Source organism: Priapulus caudatus, unplaced genomic scaffold (assembly GCF_000485595.1).
Source record: "Priapulus caudatus unplaced genomic scaffold, Priapulus_caudatus-5.0.1 Scaffold804, whole genome shotgun sequence".
Classification (NCBI taxonomy): domain Eukaryota; kingdom Metazoa; phylum Priapulida; class Priapulimorpha; order Priapulimorphida; family Priapulidae; genus Priapulus; species Priapulus caudatus.
In genome coordinates, this window is record NW_014577865.1 from 43,959 (window position 1) to 61,391 (window position 17,433).

Sequence of the window (17,433 nt, forward strand, 5' to 3'; positions counted from 1 at the left end):
CCGATGTTATCATATATATTAAAATTTTTCCTGAAATCATGTACCAAGACATTTAGGTTCATAGAAGTAAGTTTGCAGTAATGACGTTCAAGTACCGATGCGCTCAAGGCAATTGTACGGATATAAACAGCTGTGTATATGGGTGATGGTACATTATGTTATTAGTTTTCCCACATTGTTGCAAACGCGTGTGGAGTGTGCATGTCACAAAGATGACAACGGAGCTGCCTCATTGCAAAAGATATTACCGGAAACATTGATTGCATAGTGTGAACACAGTCATATTTACTATAAGGTTTATGTAATATTAATTACTGGGAATGCACAAGGAAACATTTTTTGTGCCATTTCCATCCATAGTCAAATTTATAGTGGTATATTCATTAAATATGTATGGGCTTTTGTAAGTATATACAGTTGACGCAGAGTTCGTAAAAATTCTTGTGCAATAAAACATGCACCATATACAAAAGAAATCACCACAAGTAAAACCAGTTTAAAAACTATTGAATAATTTATTTCTCATAATAGTATACAAAAAAAAACACAAATACAAAGAATGCATTTTTGCAATCATTCATAGACCGAATATGCAGAAATATATAAAACCTCAGAAACTCGTAAATGTACATCATGATCATTCATGTCATCTACACAACATACAAACTGATTTAACCAGCGATTATAAAGAACTTCACATCACAAGTAGAAACATAAATAATAGAACACACATCATTAACCAAGTAACTAAGCGACATTTAAACCACATGACCAAGTATTTGCAGGAGCTAATTTGCCAATCAGCTGACGCCTTAAACCTGAAAGGCCGGAAAATGAACTGGCTGATGGATTTGGAACGAACATATTTATAGAATATAGATTATTGCAAATTCGAAAAACCGCACATTGACCCTTCGCCTAACACCAATAGCGTGCGCACCACCAAGTTGTAAGGTCATGTGATGAATTCGTAACGACCCTGTCATAGCGAGTACATGTCCTAGCCCTTGAGCAATAAGATACCGATCACAGATCGTAATAGTAGCAAACAGCTCCTATCGCAGGATAAGCTGATATATGACATAAATTGACAAAATTTAGACAAGAAGAATGGCGTGGTGACGGACACAACCGGTGTAAGTTACCGAATGCAGCGCCCATCATGCAGTGCGCGCTTCCCCTCTGCAACCTTCTTCCTTTCTCGGCGTCAGGCATGAAGCAGTTCCACAGACGCAAAGTACATCGATCGCTGCCGGCGGAAACTACGGTGCTTGGCTGGTCGGACAATGGCCATAGTAGCACACGCAAGCCTGTGACCTGAGTTGAGCAGAGCTCGTTAAGAGTCAGAGTCACGTTAATAGCGGAAACTGTATTTGGGATTCGTGTTCGTTCTTGTCTGGAACGTCCAATTCTAGAACGATCTCGTGACCACTTATTTATATAAAACTTATGACATGCATATCAGTAGTGTATAATATATTGGAAAGATATCTCTATATATACACCCTTGATATGCATATCTGAGATTAAAGCCCCTTTGCAATTGTTAAGTAGAATCGAACCAATGGTAGTGACAATCAAATCTGTTGTCTCTTACCACTAAGCTCAGCAACCTGTTCACCCGAGGGATTTCCAGATGTCTATATTCTGAGGCGAAAAACCGTGGTCCAGTGATAATTCTTGTAATCCTCTGACCACAAATCGAACACACCGTACAGAGTTAACACGCAATCGTGTACAGTAGGTATTTAACGTTCTAGAACACCTGAAGCAATATATATTTTCACCAAATCATATGAATCACCGAATCGAAATTTCAAAGAGATGTTGTAACATATTCAACATCATATCAACGTGATATGCCATCATAAATTCCACAAATCGCCATGACTGTGCCCTGTCTTAGACTATGTGTGCATTGGTCCACAGTCGAGAAACCGTACCCTTCTAGAACAATTTACGTCACGTAAACAATGCATTTGTAAATTGTGGCAACATTGCCAGATTTCACTTTTGGAATCTCCAGAAAGCAGGCACAAGTTTTGTATTTCTGTTTGTAAGCCTATAACACCACAAAACCTCGTAAATGTAGACTAGTGCATGCTGGTGCGTCGTGCGTGGTGTGTGTGTGTGCACAACGAGCGAGTAGTAAGCCTGTGTCGTATGTACAGCGTATCCTGAACATTGCGTCAACGGAGCTCACCCATGCGCCAGGTAACGTTTCGCAGGAAGCGTATGTGCCGATCAGCGTACCACTCCGACCATAGCAAGAAGGCTAGGTTGCCATAGGAACAACCAAGCCAAAGCCTGATAGAATAGATGCATTCACTGATAAATACAGAAAAAAAAGCACGCAAAAAGTTATTGCCATGTGCAATCAGCACAATGAACTATAAGAAACATAAGATATTGCTCTAGAATCCATCTGCATAATGAAAATAATTCAATACATTGCCTTCGTTTGCGCGCTGTAAGCAGAGAGAAACCAATAAATGTACAGTGCTTATAACAGCATTCTAACCTCATGCCGCCTGTGTAGGAGTGCGTGTAACAGCAGCCTACCTTCACTGCTCCTGTTGACAGTGCTATAACAGCATGCCTACCGTCTGCTACCTGTGTATCAGTGCTTATAGACAGCATGCCTACCTTCACTGCTGCCCTGTTTTTACAGGCTTAGAACAGCATGCCTACCGCTCACTGCCGCTCTGCTGTATGACAGTCTTCACAGAATGAAATTCTAACACTGGACCATCGTCCACCAAGCCAGCAAAATACGGACCGACAAGAATTCATAACTGGACGCAATAATTTGACATTTGACAATAAAGACCAAAACAGTAAATCATTTTGTATTTACCTATAATACAACCTCACACACTGCTATGATAACAGAGTAAACCTATCATAGTATAGCATCACATGCCTCTACACATCACTACCAATAAAAGCTGGCCAAAATAGAACCACAAACTCGTTAGTCCGCAGTGAGCATGTATCACACATACCTAATCCTACACACTGCTATGATAACAGTAAGGATACCCATCAATATGAAACATCACATACGGCTCTACACAGCTACATGATAACAGTAGGGAATTAATAACCATCAAATATTCATCATATACCATTCTACAGCACGCAGATAACAGAATAAGACCATAAGACTATGGTTAGCGATGAACAAATAACAAAAGTGTTACCAGTCCTTGTGTTTGTAAAAAGGCAGGCGGAGTGAAAAAATCAACTACCCTAGGCTCCGCCGAGGTGGGAGTGTATTTGCAATCCGAGTGCCTGCAGGTCACGAGGCAAACTAGGGGGTCGGTGGCATGGCCCCCACACGAAAAAATTGAAATCTAGACTCATGAAATTCCCATTCCGAAGCATTTTGGATAAAATACTCGGCATTGTACCATTATTTGACATTTTTAGGCGATTTTTTTCACCAGATCACAAAATATCGTTCTTGAACATATGACTGGATAACATGACATCACACATTAGCATTAGTCAAAAAGGAACACACTAAATTTCAAAGCAGACTATTAAAACTAGATACGAGGTATTTATACATCATCACATCATTCAATCACTATGTGCATTTGTCAATTGGAAGGTATTTCAGTCATTTCAAGAAACATACATTTTGCAATAAAATTCACAAAGATCTTAAAGCAGGGCTTTTTAATTTTCATTGTCAGCGTGCATCATTCATCACACAGTCCGATACGGCGTAGCAAATTGAATACAGTAACAGTATCAGTTCATCATGTAATGGCTCGCGTATGATAGGCCGGACGGTTTGGTTATTGGATTTTGGTTTGGGGTTTGGGCAAAGCAGTCAACGCAGGCATAGGCCTTTGAGTACGACGGTTGAAGGATGGTGTGTGTTTACGGTTAAGCTGTAACGGAAGAATTAGCCAGAGTCAAGGAATACGTCCAGCTTCGCCGGTGAAAATAGAATAGAGCGGATAAAGATGTTAAAAGACTGCTGTGGTATAAGCGTACAACTGTCGTAAAACATTGATACGCGACTTCAAAGGCAATGTCCGGATGTTAACAACCGTTTGCGTTAACCTTCGAGTTAAAGTTGATAATGAAAAACAAACATGAAGAGGTGTGCGTTTGATAATGCTAAGCGCGGTTTTCGTCAGTCTGAACAGTAAGGATCTCCAATAAATACTTTGATAAATTATTTAAAAATACTGTAACTAGATGACGAAAAAAACGGGTGGACCGACGGTCCATTAACTTGTTAAATTACTGGACCGAGAGAGATTTGGTGTCCGGACCACGTCCCACCGCCATAACGTCGAAGAACTGGTAGATGCTGTAACAGCATGCCTACCTAAACTGCTGCCATGTTGTACAGTGCTTATATACAGCATGCGTACCATTCATGCTACCTATGTACAGTGCTAAACAGCATGCCTACCTTCACTGCTGCCTGTTTGTACAGTGGCTATAACAGCCATGCTACCTTCACGCTGCCTGTGTAGCAGTGCTTATAACAGCATGCCTAAACTTCACTGCTGCTTGCTGTACAGTCTATAACAGCAGCCTACTTCACATGCTGCCTGGTACATGCTTATAACACAATCCTGTACATTCACGCTCTTGCTGTAGCCATGCTTAAAAGCATGCGCACCTTCACAGCTGCCTGCGTGCGACAGCTTATAAGCAGCATGCCTCACCTTGACATGCTGCCTGGTGGTGTGAAGGTATAAGACGGCTCGGCCGTGCGCGCTCTGGCGACGACGTCGCGCCGTCCGCACAACGTTGACAGGTTGTCGTTTCCTGGGTCGCTGGCGAGGTGCGACGCGTCCGTCGACGGCCAGCGCAGGCCGCACACGCTCGTGTGGCGGCCGAGCGTCGCGATGTGGTTGCTGGCGTCAGCCGCACATCGTGGTGGTGGCACGGCGCCCGACGCGAGCTCGCTCGCTATACGCTGGAGTTCCAGGAGAAGGGCGCCGACACGTCTCGCGTGGCCTCCCATCACACTGCAGACGTTCCTCGTGTCCAACGTCCACACAGCTGAGAACACAGACAATATATATATATATAAGATAATATAACATAGAGAGAGAGAGAGAGAGAGATAGATAACTCAGTAATATGATAATAAGATAGACATGAATAGATATTGTGTGTGCGTGCGTGCGTGCGCTGCGTGCGTGCGGCGTGCGTGCGCTGCGTGCGGCGAGGCGTGCGAGCGAGCGAGTCGAGAGAGAGGAGAACAAAAGAATGGGAAAGAAGACGAGAGAGAAGAGAGAGAGAGAGAGAGAGAGAGAGAAGAGAGAGAGAGGAGAGAAGAGAGAGAGAGAAGCGAGAGAGAGAGAGAGAGAGAGAGAGAGAGAGAAGAGGAGAGAGAGAGAGCGCGAGAGAGCGAGAGAGCGAGAGGTTATAATCGCAATGTACAATCCAGTTACCAACATTGTCAAACGGGTTGCATGTCTATACCTGCACGTCTGTGTTGCTGGTTCCGACGGCCAGGTAGTTGCCTTCCTTTACCCACGACACACAGGTAACGTAATCCTCCGAACCCTCCATCTCCATCAGCTGCTGTATCTCACCACTGCTGGCATTCCACAAGTAGATGGCGCCACCCAACGCAACAGCTAAATAGCCAGTGGCACTCCAGTCCAGTAGATTTAGATCTACATTGAAATATTACCATGTGAGAAAAAATGATGCGATACATGACCCCCTTTCTCTATAATATTGAAATGTCAGCTACAAGGACTTTAGGTCTTTTATTTAATAAACATTAATTATACTTTATTATAAACCACTTGGAGACTAAACTTCACATAAGTTCCCTTTTGCACTGGCACCGTAAATGTAACCTAAACAAGCTGCCTCCATGACATAAATTGTTTTTTAAAAAAAAAAAAAAAAATGCTCACTGCAATATTCAGATTAGTGGCCCACAAAATGCTGTCGTACAACTACTTGCACATATCGAATACCTACCAAGGATAGATAAACGGGAGGATGTGACAACAAAAAACAAGGAAAGTCCGCAATTTACTAGCCTATAAACCTACGGATACTACGCGACTCATGCCAACTGAGCCAAATCGGACACAGTACATTCGCCCATCACATCGACCACAATCGTTTCCTGTCGATAGACACGCGCAATCCGAAGATACAACCTAAAAACATACGACACATTCGCCTTTTCTTGCCAATAATCCAACCGCATAGCGGCGCCTTAAATTCAAACAAAAGAGGCAGCTACAACACCTTGTCCACAGGCTTGCGACTCACGAAGCGAGGCGCTGTTGGCCTCGCAGGGGATTAGGCATCAACGCAACACCTCGCGAGATACGACTTTGACCGGCGTATACAGCTACAGTATGCCTTATGCCGCCAATACGCTGGCGATGCCCCATACCACGCATGCACAGCATCCGCATCGCCCAGCAGATCGGATTGAATCTCCTGCGAGCCACGCCGCCTCGCCGTGATGCGCAAGCGTGGAACAGCTGTGGTTCAGTAAACTGCCTTGTTGTTTGAATAAGCGCCGCTATGCGGTGCGATTATTGTGCCAAAGCAAGGAGAATCGTGGTCGTATGTTTTAGGTTGTATCTTCGATGGCGCGGTGTCTACGAGGAACGATTTGTACGATGATGGCGGATGTACTGTGTCCGATTGCCAGCTCAAGTTGATTGAGTTACGCGAGTAAATCGTAGGATTATAAGGCTAGTACAATACGATTCTTCCTTGTTTTATTGTTGTCACACCCTTATCCGGTCTACTTCGGTACCTAACTCCTCGTATCCTGTCTAACTCTCTCTCTCGTCTCTCTCTCTCTACTCTCTCTCTCTCTCTCTCTCTCTCTCTCTCTCTCTCTCTCTCTCTCTCTCTCTCTCTCTCTCTCTCTCTCTCTCTCTCACAAACACACGCACGCACACACACACACAATATCTATCTACATGTCTATCTATCTATCTATATACTGATATATCTATCTCTCTCTCTCTCTCTATGTATATATATATCTGCTCCTGTGTTCTCAGTTGTGGGACGTTGACACGAGGAAGCGTCTGCGTGTGATGGGAGGCCACGCGGCGCGCGTCGGCGCCCTCTCCTGGAACTCCTACGTACTATCGAGCGGCTCGCGCTCGGGCGCCGTGCACCACCACGACGTGCGGCTGCCGCAGCACCACATCGCGACGCTCGCCGGCCACACCCAGGAGGTGTGCGGCCTGCGCTGGTCGCCGGACGGTCGCCACCTCGCCAGCGGCGGAAACGACAACCTGCTCAACGTGTGGGACGGCGCGACGTCGTCGCAGAGCGGCCGCACGGCCGAGCCGCTCTATACCTTCACACAACACCAGGCAGCAGTGAAGGTAGGCATGCTGTTATAAGCACTGTACAGTAGGCATGCTGTTATAAGCACTGTACAGTAGGCATGCTGTTATAAGCACTGTACAGTAGGCATGCTGTTTTAAGCACTGTACAGCAGGCAGCTGTGAAGGTAGGCATGCTGTTATAAGCACTGTACAGCAGGCAGCCATGAAGGTAGGCATGCTGTTATAAGCACTGTACAGTAGGCATGCTGTTATAAGCACTGTACAGGTAGCCATGAAGGTAGGCATGCTGTTGTAAGCACTGTACAGTAGGCATGCTGTTTTAAGCACTGTACAGCAGGCAGCTGTGAAGGTAGGCATGCTGTTATAAGCACTGTACACCAGGCAGCAGTAAAGGTAGGCATGCTGTTATAAGCACTGTACAACAGGTAGCTGTGAAGGTAGGCATGCTGTTATAAGCACTGTACAACAGGTAGCCATGAAGGTAGACATGCTGTTATAAGCACTGTACAGTAGGCATGCTGTTTTAAGCACTGTACAGCAGGCAGCTGTGAAGGTAGGCATGCTGTTATAAGCACTGTACAGCAGGCAGCAGTGAAGGTAGGCATACTGTTATAAGCACTGTACAACAGGCAGCAGTGAAGGTAGGCATGCTGTTATAAGCACTGTACACCAGGCAGCAGTGAAGGTAGACATGCTGTTATAAGCACTGTACATTATTGTGTCTCTACTGCTACAGACAGCAGCAAACGAAGGCAGTATTGAATTATTTCATTATGCAGATGAATTCTAAGAGACATACATCTTTATGATTTCTTATAGTTCATGTGCTGCATTGCAAACATGCACATAAACTTTTTGGTGCTTTTTTTTCTGTATTTATCAAGTGAAATGCATCTATTCTATTTCAGGCTTTGGCTTGGTGTCCATGGCAACCTAGCCTTCTTGCTAGTGGAGGTGGTACGGCTGATCGGCACATACGCTTCTGGAACGTTAACACTGGCGCATGTGTGAGCTCCGTTGACACAAAGTCTCAGGTACGTGTACATACCGACACAGGCTTACATACCTCAAGCTCGCTTGTGCACACACACACACGCACGCACGCACACACGCATGCACTAGCATACAATTTACGAGTTTGTGGTGTTATAGGCTACAAAACAGAAAATAAACAACAAACTTGTGCCTGCTTTTCTGAGATTCACAAAAGTGAAATCTGGAAATGTTGCCACAATTACAAGTGCATCTGTTTACGTGACGTAAATTGTTCTAGACGGGTACCGTTTCTCGACATGTGGACAAATGCAACATAGTCTAGAGACAGGGCAACAGTCAATGGCATCTTGTGGAATATGATGGATATCACGTGATACTGATGTTGACATATGTACACAAATCTACTTTGAAATTCAGATCGGTGCTTATATTGGTGAAAATAATAATGCTTGAGTGTTCTAAGTTACGTAAATCCTACTGTACACGCTTGGTGTTAAATTCTGTACAGGTGTGTTCGATTCTGTGGTCAGAGGAATACAAAGAATTAATCACTGGACACGGTTTCGCTCAGAATCAACTAGCCATCTGGAAATACCCTCAGATGAACAAGGTTGCTGAGCTTGTTGGTAAGAACCAACAAATTTGACTTGTCACTACAATATGGTTCGAATTCTACTTAACAATTGCAAAGGGAGACTTAAAATCTCAGATATCATATCACCAGGAGTGTATAATATAGAGATATATTCTCTATATTATACACTACTGATATCATGTCAATAAGATATTATATAAAAATAAGTGTCACGAGAATCGTCTAGAAAATTGGACGTTACAGACAAGAACGAAACAACGAAATCCCAAAATACAGTTCCCGACTATGTAAACGTGACCTCTGCTCTTACACGATCTCTCTCATCTCAGGTCACACGGCTCGTGTGCTACATATGGCCATGTCACCAGACGGCAGCACCGTAGTTTCCGCGGCAGCAGACGAGACTTTGCGTCTGTGGAACTGCTTCATGCCTGACGCCCAGAAGAAGAAGGAGAAGGTTGCAGAGGGAAGCCGCTCCACTAGCATGATGAGGCGATGCATCCGCTAACTTAACACCGGTTGTGTCGTCACCACCGCCATTATTCTTGTATAAAATTTTGTCAATATTATGTCATATATCAGCTTATCTGCGAAGGAAAGCTGTTGCTACTATACACTCTGTGATCGGTATCTTAATTCTCAAGGCTAAGACACTGTACCTCCTATGACAGGGGTCGTTACCAATCATCACATGCCTACAAACTGGTGTGTGCGCACGCATGTGTTAGCGAAGGGGTCAATGTGCGGTTTTCGACATGCAAATAAATATATATATAAATAAATATGTCTCGTATCCGCAAAATCCCATTCAGCAGTTCATTTTGTACACTTTCAAAGTTAAGGGTCACTGATTGCCAAATTACGATCCTGCAAATACTTGGAGTGGTTTAAATGTCGCTTAGTTACTGTTTAATGATGTGTTGTCTATATATTTATGTATTCTACACTATAGTGATGTGAAGTTAAATCGGGTTAAAATCCAGTTTGTATGTTGTGTAGATGACCATGAATGAATCATGATGTACATTTACGAGTTTCTGAGTTTATACTAATTTCTAGCATATTGGTCTAATGAAATGATTGCCAAAATGCATTTTTGTATTTGTGTTTTTTTTGTAACAATATTATGAGAAATAAAATTACATTCAAATAGTTTTAAAACTGGTTTTACTGTGGTGTATTTATTTTATATATGGTGCATGTTTATATTGCACAATAATATTTACAACTCGGTCAACTGTTATACTTACAAAAGCCCATACAATATTTTCATGAAATATACCACTACTAACATTTGAATATGGAGGAAAATAGCACACAAAAATGTTTCCTTGTGATCCCCAGTAACTTAAATTAACATAAACCTTATAGTAAATAATGAACAGGATTCACACTATGCAATCAATGTTTCCAGATAAATATCTTTTAGAAATGAGGCAGGTTGTCATTCTTGTGACATGAACACTCCACAATGTTTTGCACAACAATTGGGACAAATAATAACATAAATGTACCCATACCAATACTACACCAGCTGTTTATACTACACCGTACACATGCCTTGAAAGCAGATCGGTACTTGGAAAAGTCCAAATTAATGCCAACACTTACTCTATAGAAAACCTAAATGGCTGGTCACATGATTTCAGAGAAAACATCTTTAAATATATATGAATAACACTGTAAAACGTCACGACGACATTAACCATCTGTTTATATTATGCTACAATTCCCATTCTTACTTGACTGCTAAAACTGATAATCACTTAAAGGCTCACAATGCTCATCCAAACGCTAATTTCTCCAGTACTAGACTAGCAAATACTTCGTGGCATGCATAATCACACTACCTTATGACAAAATAAACTCTAGTTCCTCCCATTTCACTGCGCGTTGTCTTATAAAAGGTATTTGAAAAAGGTTGTTGTTCAAATTCTCCGATGTTGTTGACAGTTCCCCCAATCCCCAAGCAACCGTGCAGCGGTGCTGCGGTACAGCGGTACGGGTGTAGCAAAGATAAAAACATGTGACGTCACGTCACCACTTCGAGGCTATATTGTTTGGCCAGTTTTCTCACCTCTTTCTTGTGGGTTTTAAGCAAACGCGCAGTAAAATGGGAGCAACTAGAGTTTATTTTGTCATAAGGTAGTATGATTATGCATGACACGAAGTATTTGCTAGTCTAGTACTGGAGAAATTAGCGTTTGGATGCGCATTGTGCGGCTTTAACAAACTAGAACCAAAGCTTTGAATAAAGATGATGACAAAATAGGCAGGTAGAAGATGAATTCATATATGCTATCTACCTTCTAATGTCTTGTCTCTCACAATAACAGATTCCTCAAACTTAATCATAAGTGTGGTACCTTTGTGCCAGTGTGCAGTCACCTTTGCTGGCTACAAACAAAAAACAGAAATCCATAAATTTTAAATATACTATTCTACATAGTTACATTACAATTTTTTCCAAAATTCATCAGCTTTTAGAATTGACTTATTACATAATACTAGCAATTAAAAAAATACAATTATGGTATTTTGAATTTTGGTTTTTGGTGGACACAATAATTCAAAGTGCACCAAATGGTGTTGAAAAACAGTTTTGGAAGAGTTTGCAGACCTATATAGTATTGTTATTTGTTAGTAATTGCTTTAATGTAATTTTAGAAATATCCATTTCACCAAATAGTAAGTTATTTCATAGCTTACAAAGTTGCATCCTTCCAGCACTGCTTCCACAATACCAGCTGTGAATGCTGCACAATTCAAACTTCCTGCCAAAACAGAACAAAGACAGATGATCAGACAGAAACCATGAATGTTCAACGTTATTACCTCATGCATAGCCTGCATTGTTTATGTTGATGGGCTAGTGAGTATAAGAACTTTTAATTACAAAAGTGATTAGAGCCTGCTCAAAAACTGATTTACTCTTTTTTTGAATTAATTCAACACCAGGTTGATCGGCTCATTGTAGGGGTTATAAACTCTCTTGGTCTATCCTGAATTTTAGCAGCAACAGAGATGAGTTTGTTTGTGATACTTGGTTTGTGCCCATGGAGCCCATGGATTAGTGTAGAGCAGCAGACAGACACTGGGAGTCAATCTTCAATGACCTATTCATATCACTAGCACAGGATGATGATAAAGATAGGGATGACACTAAACACATGATGATATATTATAGTATTCATTCCCGTAAATGTGCACATACATACCTTTGTCCTTTGGCACTGATATATATTTGTTGACCAGAGACTCCTTCTCTATTATGTAGTCTGCGCAAGTAATAAGGAAAATCACTTGGCAAAAAAATGAGAGTAGTTTGGCACCTAATTATCATTTTACCACTAAGTAGTATTTCAGTATAATACTTTTTATTTTCAATAAATATTTTCTTCGTTCTATGACTAATTACTACATAAATTTCCCCAAACTTAATCAATGCACATAGTCACTATACTACGTAGTTCAGCCTAAAATCTCAAGCCTGCAGGAGTGTGGGAATGATAATTTTAACAAAATATATAATACAAATTGAAAAACAAAACCGACTGCTGACAAAACTAAACTAAACTCTCAGGAATTTGAAAGGATACAGGTTTTCTCGTCATCATTGGCATGCTCCAACTTATCAGCTTCCTTCCCAAAAAGTGTCTGGAATATAAATATAAATAATCATAGCCACTCAACCAACATGTAATTAATAACTATAACAAAAACAACAACAATAACAATGATGATGATGACAAACTACAAGAAACAAGCTTTACTTTTAACAGATAGCTGTTAAGCATTTCTCTGTGTAGCCATGTTTGGTGGTTTACCTTCCATAGGCTTGACTTGATGAAGAGCAGCATGTTAAGTAGCTTTACTTCTCTCTTGTAGTTCCTCTCCCTCACAAACATCAAGTCGAGAATGCGAAACCCAACATGTCTTCCCAAATCCCCGAGTCTAAAACAATTAAACATCATTTCACTGGTTTATGTTAACTTGTGTCAGCACTAATAGGTGATTTATGTAGCATGTTAGAATGAGCAACAACTATAATTACATGTGCAATAGAATATGCTTGGTTCTATTACAAACAGTTACAAGAGTAATAAGAGTAAATATAGTTAATATATCATCAAGTTTTTGTGCATAAAAAAATTCGAATATTAATTTTAAAGATAAACATTGAAAACGCTATACCAAAAGTGAATCAATTGTAAAAGGAAACCTGTATAAAGGTATAGCATACCTCTGCTGCAGCTCTGGCACAGTATAAACTCTATTTTGGCTATACTGTACCATCTCAGAAAAAAGCAATCCGAATGTGCTCAAGTTGATCTAAAAGAATATTCAGACACTACATTACAAAGCATTACAAATACTATCAAGAGCTAATAATACCTAGAGTGTACAACGGAAAAACGGAAAAATAGTGCTAATTTACGGCAATATTATTTTACTTTACCTGCGAGTCTAGAATAATTTTATGGTATTGCATTAAGCAGAATTCTTTGCTCTCTAAAACAAGACCAACCGCTTGTCAATACGATACTCCTAGGCTGAGATATTGGCTCGTAAACTTCCCCTCCCACAGGCCTCACGGCGCCTCGCATCCACAATATTCACTATCACTCTCGCCTTTTGCGGGTCTAGCTATCGGTTTCCGTCGCCGCTTGGAGCGTTGATAATTGATGTCACATGCCCAAATTTGGTACTCTTACTACACCATATAGTAACTGAGCTGCGTTGTAGACTTAATTTAGAAAACATTGCCGGCTCCATCATGACGGGCATTAGCCGTGCTAGGAAAGATAATGGGAGATAAGTGCATAGGCGATGCCCCCGAAAGTCACCGATGATAACAGAAACGTCGTTCATTCATAAAGTTATTGCAGAAAAAACTGAACTCTTGCGAAGCGACTTTCCTAACCCGCAAAAGGCAAAAGTGATAGTGAATATTGTGGATGCGAAGCGCCGTGAGGCCTGTGGGAGGAGAAGTTTACGAGCCAATACTCACTATTCTAAGCTATTCTGAACACATTATAGGAGACTCTTGAATCACTTTTTCAAGTTGTCAAAAGGAACAAACAAACTATGAATAGGAAATCAGGGGGCTGAAAATAGGTCAAGTTTTTTTATTAAATGTCTAGACATAATAATATTTTTCTGTTTTCAACCGTCGCTTGCATTGTTTTACTCAGACATAAGCTGCCTTGCTGCGACAAGATTTAAATGAAAAAAACACAATGCGAATGGACCAATCAGTGCATAGTTATGCAGACAACATGCACACAGCAACATGTAAACCCGGCCCCCAGGCCAGGCATGGTCGTTACGTGATCAGCTACCTCAAATTTCTGCCCCTCTACTGCAGCCTGTGAACGAGGATTTTCTTTTCTGGTACACAAAAACAGATACACTGCATGTATACTTCTCTGTCAGTCTACTGTCTACACTCTACAGTCAGGTGCTGTTGAGGGTATATAATTTAAATGTTTACATTGTTACCCCCCCCCCCCGATTTTCTCAACGCATTTAGACGTTTCACAAAATCGACCCCTGGGACTGTCAAATCCGCGGATTTCCGCGGATCCGCGGAAAAATCTCATCCCTGGCGATGAACCTGATTTTCACAGTGTGTAGGCCTAAACACAAGGCAAGTACATATCTTCGCAATGATAATTATTAAGTTGTTGTAGATTGATGTTTCCTGGTTTTCAATGTTTTAATATTTATATATATATACGAGTATATTTATGCTCGCGCCAACGCGAGTTGCAACGCTATGTTATGTCGTTTCGAGTTTTCTGCGTTCCGATCCAAAAGCATGCGCAGTGGAAACATGGCGATTGGCGGTTGGTTGAAATTTCGGTTCGGCTCTTGAAATTTATACTGTGCACAGCGAACTGAGGTATTAGTTTTAATAACAACGCTGGAATACTATAACTTATAAGGTGAAGGTTATGGTACTTAAGTTAATACAAAACAAGGCAGAAATGCTTAGATGATTATTTTATTTGAAATATACGTAATTGTTCGGAGTTTTTGTAGAGGTACAAGATTTTCCAATGGATGGATGTCAGGCTGTATATTGACGTTAGTCACACAGCCTGGTCGGGTTAAGTGTACGTGGCTTAGCTCTAGTACTATAGCCCGCGTACATTGACTGCCAGCTAAGTGTGGCTAAGCAACAATCATTGAATCAACACTGGTCAGCGGATAATGAACTTGAAGCAGCAATCTACAATTTGGTATACTATCAAGTTTCTTGATTGACACAGTGAAAACACGGTATGGTGGATGCCTACAACATAACAAATACAACCGTTATGCTTACATCTACTTTTGTCTTTGCAAGCGGCCGATCCAAAATACTGTTCTTCGTACGCGAAGACATTTTCATTGACGGAAGTTATGTTACGCCGCATGTGAGCATAGACATTCGCTTTTAATCGCAGCGCCACCTAGTGCTAATTTTACACGATAAATTAAGTTTGACAAGTAAAAAGTAGTTATATGATGGATAACCAAAAAAATAATATGCTATTTAGACTAATGTTTCCATATTTCTCTATGAGAATAACACATGCCAAAAACAAAATACCTAAGCCAAAATATATTTTAAATAAAATATTAACATAATATATTTATTCATAAATAATAACAGAGATACATTGAGGATAATTAATGTAGTGATGACCATCATAAAAAACTCCTCTCTGCTAAAGTCGTTCATGTAATACCTCAGATATATGTCTGAAGTATCACGTATAGTAGTATACAGTCAGAAAACTATTCATGCTATTAGAAACTCTGAATTTAAATCAAATAAATAATATTCTACCTTTTCACCCTTTTCTCCTATTCCTTTTTGAACTTGATATGTGACTGGTTCAATAAATAAACAATGCTACATTCTTATTAGAATTTATAAATTATAGGTTTTCTTGAGTTGACCATTGCAATGTGTTAAAACGAAACCTCTACACAGCTAAAATTAGTCATATGACGGCCCAATATATATATATATATGCACATGAATATGGACAGATATACATAAGTCATAGCTATATGTACATAAGTAACTCAGAATCATTGCAAAAATCATCATTTCTTCTTTTTTTTATTAATCGTTTCACTTGTTGCTCGTTCCATGCACAGACATGAAAATTGCACTAGGTGAAAATACCCACAGAATGCAAGAAAGTGTATACATGAATACACTGCTATTAGAAGTGGAAAGAGATCTGGTAAATGGCGAGGTGGCTCAACCAAATGACTGCAGATGGCTAGAGCTACAGCCTCTAAGCAAGATAAGGTGAACTGAAACAAAAGCAGATTTGGTACTGTTACAAATTGCTTGAAAATCTTCATGCATTAGCTTTAAAAGAGAACATGAAGTGATATGAAGTCATCAGGTCTGAATTCAATGTTCTGCCATAGTATATATACACAAACTGACAGAGGTGAAATTATATGATAAATTCAAGAGCGTATAAAGAAGGAGAGCGTACAACGGTGAAATGCTGAAACCATGTTGCAGTATTAGTCAAATTAATAAACTCTCCCCGTTTTATTTTGACGATTATTGTAGTATTATTGATCAGCTGTCCTACCTTGTTAATATAAAACAAACCGCATGTCCCTACGATGCCCCTACGCTGAGATAATAAGCGGTGAAAATCTGGTATTTTCGCCAAAAACCGACTCCAGATCAGTCAGTACTGTTTCTCGTTTTGTGGCCAGTGTGTTGCTTCCGGTCACCGCTGGTGGCGCTGACTCATTACGTCATTACTACGGAATTTACTCCAGGCAGCGTGAGGTGGGGGTCATCACTATGACAATCAATAACAACACGTCGTGGAGTAATGGCCGCATCTATGACTGGAACTCGCAGCTAGGGCCTGTATACCTCCCAAATCCCATTGGTTGATACATATCACGTGCCTGAATCTCCTGTTTTAATAAAACTTTTATGGTGCATTGTGACCCTAACCCTAATCCTAATTAAAATTTAATTCAAATGAAAGTGTCAATGACACTGTAGCTCACCACAAAAAAGGACACAAATGAGTGAGTAAGAAGAAGTCAGTTTTAATTGAGCAACCAGCGACGTACATTATAGAAACGATTGCCATCTGTATATCGCAATAATAATTTATAAAGCAAAATAAATCACAATTTGTGACCGTAGATGGCGCTATACCCGCTTTGTAGCAATGGCGCTTGAAATAAATAGGTTATGCTGCGTTCCGACATGGTTTGTAAATCTTTACTCTAATATAGACGTTTTATCGGCAGAGTGGAGAGGAAATACCAATTTTGCATTAAAGATATTATCAATGAATCTTGTAAAACGAACCAGACGAGTGTGACACCACAGACTGTTTGTGTGCTATATAATTGCCAAACCCTACCTAATTTGCATAATTTTTTTTTAAATATCAAAACCCCTAGCCCTTATTCATTCACATACCAAAAATGAGCAAAATCCGTTGAACCTGAACTGACTAATCAGTTTACCTG

General features: G+C 40.7%; 3 protein-coding genes across 4 annotated transcripts in view; 1 reads left to right on the forward strand and 2 right to left on the reverse strand.

The window, feature by feature from the left end:
• The window catches only part of LOC106813653 (cell division cycle protein 20 homolog), a gene marked incomplete in the record, with an annotated part of 12,730 nt that extends 2,656 nt beyond the window's left edge, over positions 1-10,074 (forward strand). Inside the window, 4 exon segments of the mRNA XM_014817846.1 lie at positions 7,026-7,358; positions 8,231-8,356; positions 8,827-8,944; positions 9,243-10,074. Of these exon segments, the coding sequence (XP_014673332.1) occupies positions 7,026-7,358; positions 8,231-8,356; positions 8,827-8,944; positions 9,243-9,421 (756 nt within the window).
• A 995-nt stretch (positions 10,075-11,069) lies between these two features.
• On the reverse strand, positions 11,070-15,334 carry LOC106813647 (trafficking protein particle complex subunit 5-like). Its single transcript, XM_014817839.1, has 7 exons — positions 15,245-15,334; positions 13,157-13,245; positions 12,741-12,867; positions 12,513-12,570; positions 12,132-12,191; positions 11,623-11,687; positions 11,070-11,310 (listed from the first exon to the last, which is right to left on the reverse strand). Exons 1-7 carry the CDS (start codon positions 15,308-15,310, stop codon positions 11,212-11,214), a joined length of 564 nt encoding a protein of 187 aa, XP_014673325.1. The 5' UTR covers positions 15,311-15,334; the 3' UTR covers positions 11,070-11,211.
• Positions 15,335-15,524: 190 nt separating this feature from the next.
• LOC106813648 (dolichyl pyrophosphate Man9GlcNAc2 alpha-1,3-glucosyltransferase-like) overlaps positions 15,525-17,433 on the reverse strand; it is a 31,026-nt gene continuing 29,117 nt past the window's right edge. For both annotated transcript variants that reach the window (XM_014817841.1, XM_014817842.1), the window contains exon 16: positions 15,525-16,230. In XM_014817841.1, coding sequence (XP_014673327.1) covers positions 16,015-16,230 — 216 coding nt within the window. In that variant the 3' untranslated portion in view covers positions 15,525-16,014. The remainder of the gene's footprint in view (positions 16,231-17,433) is intronic.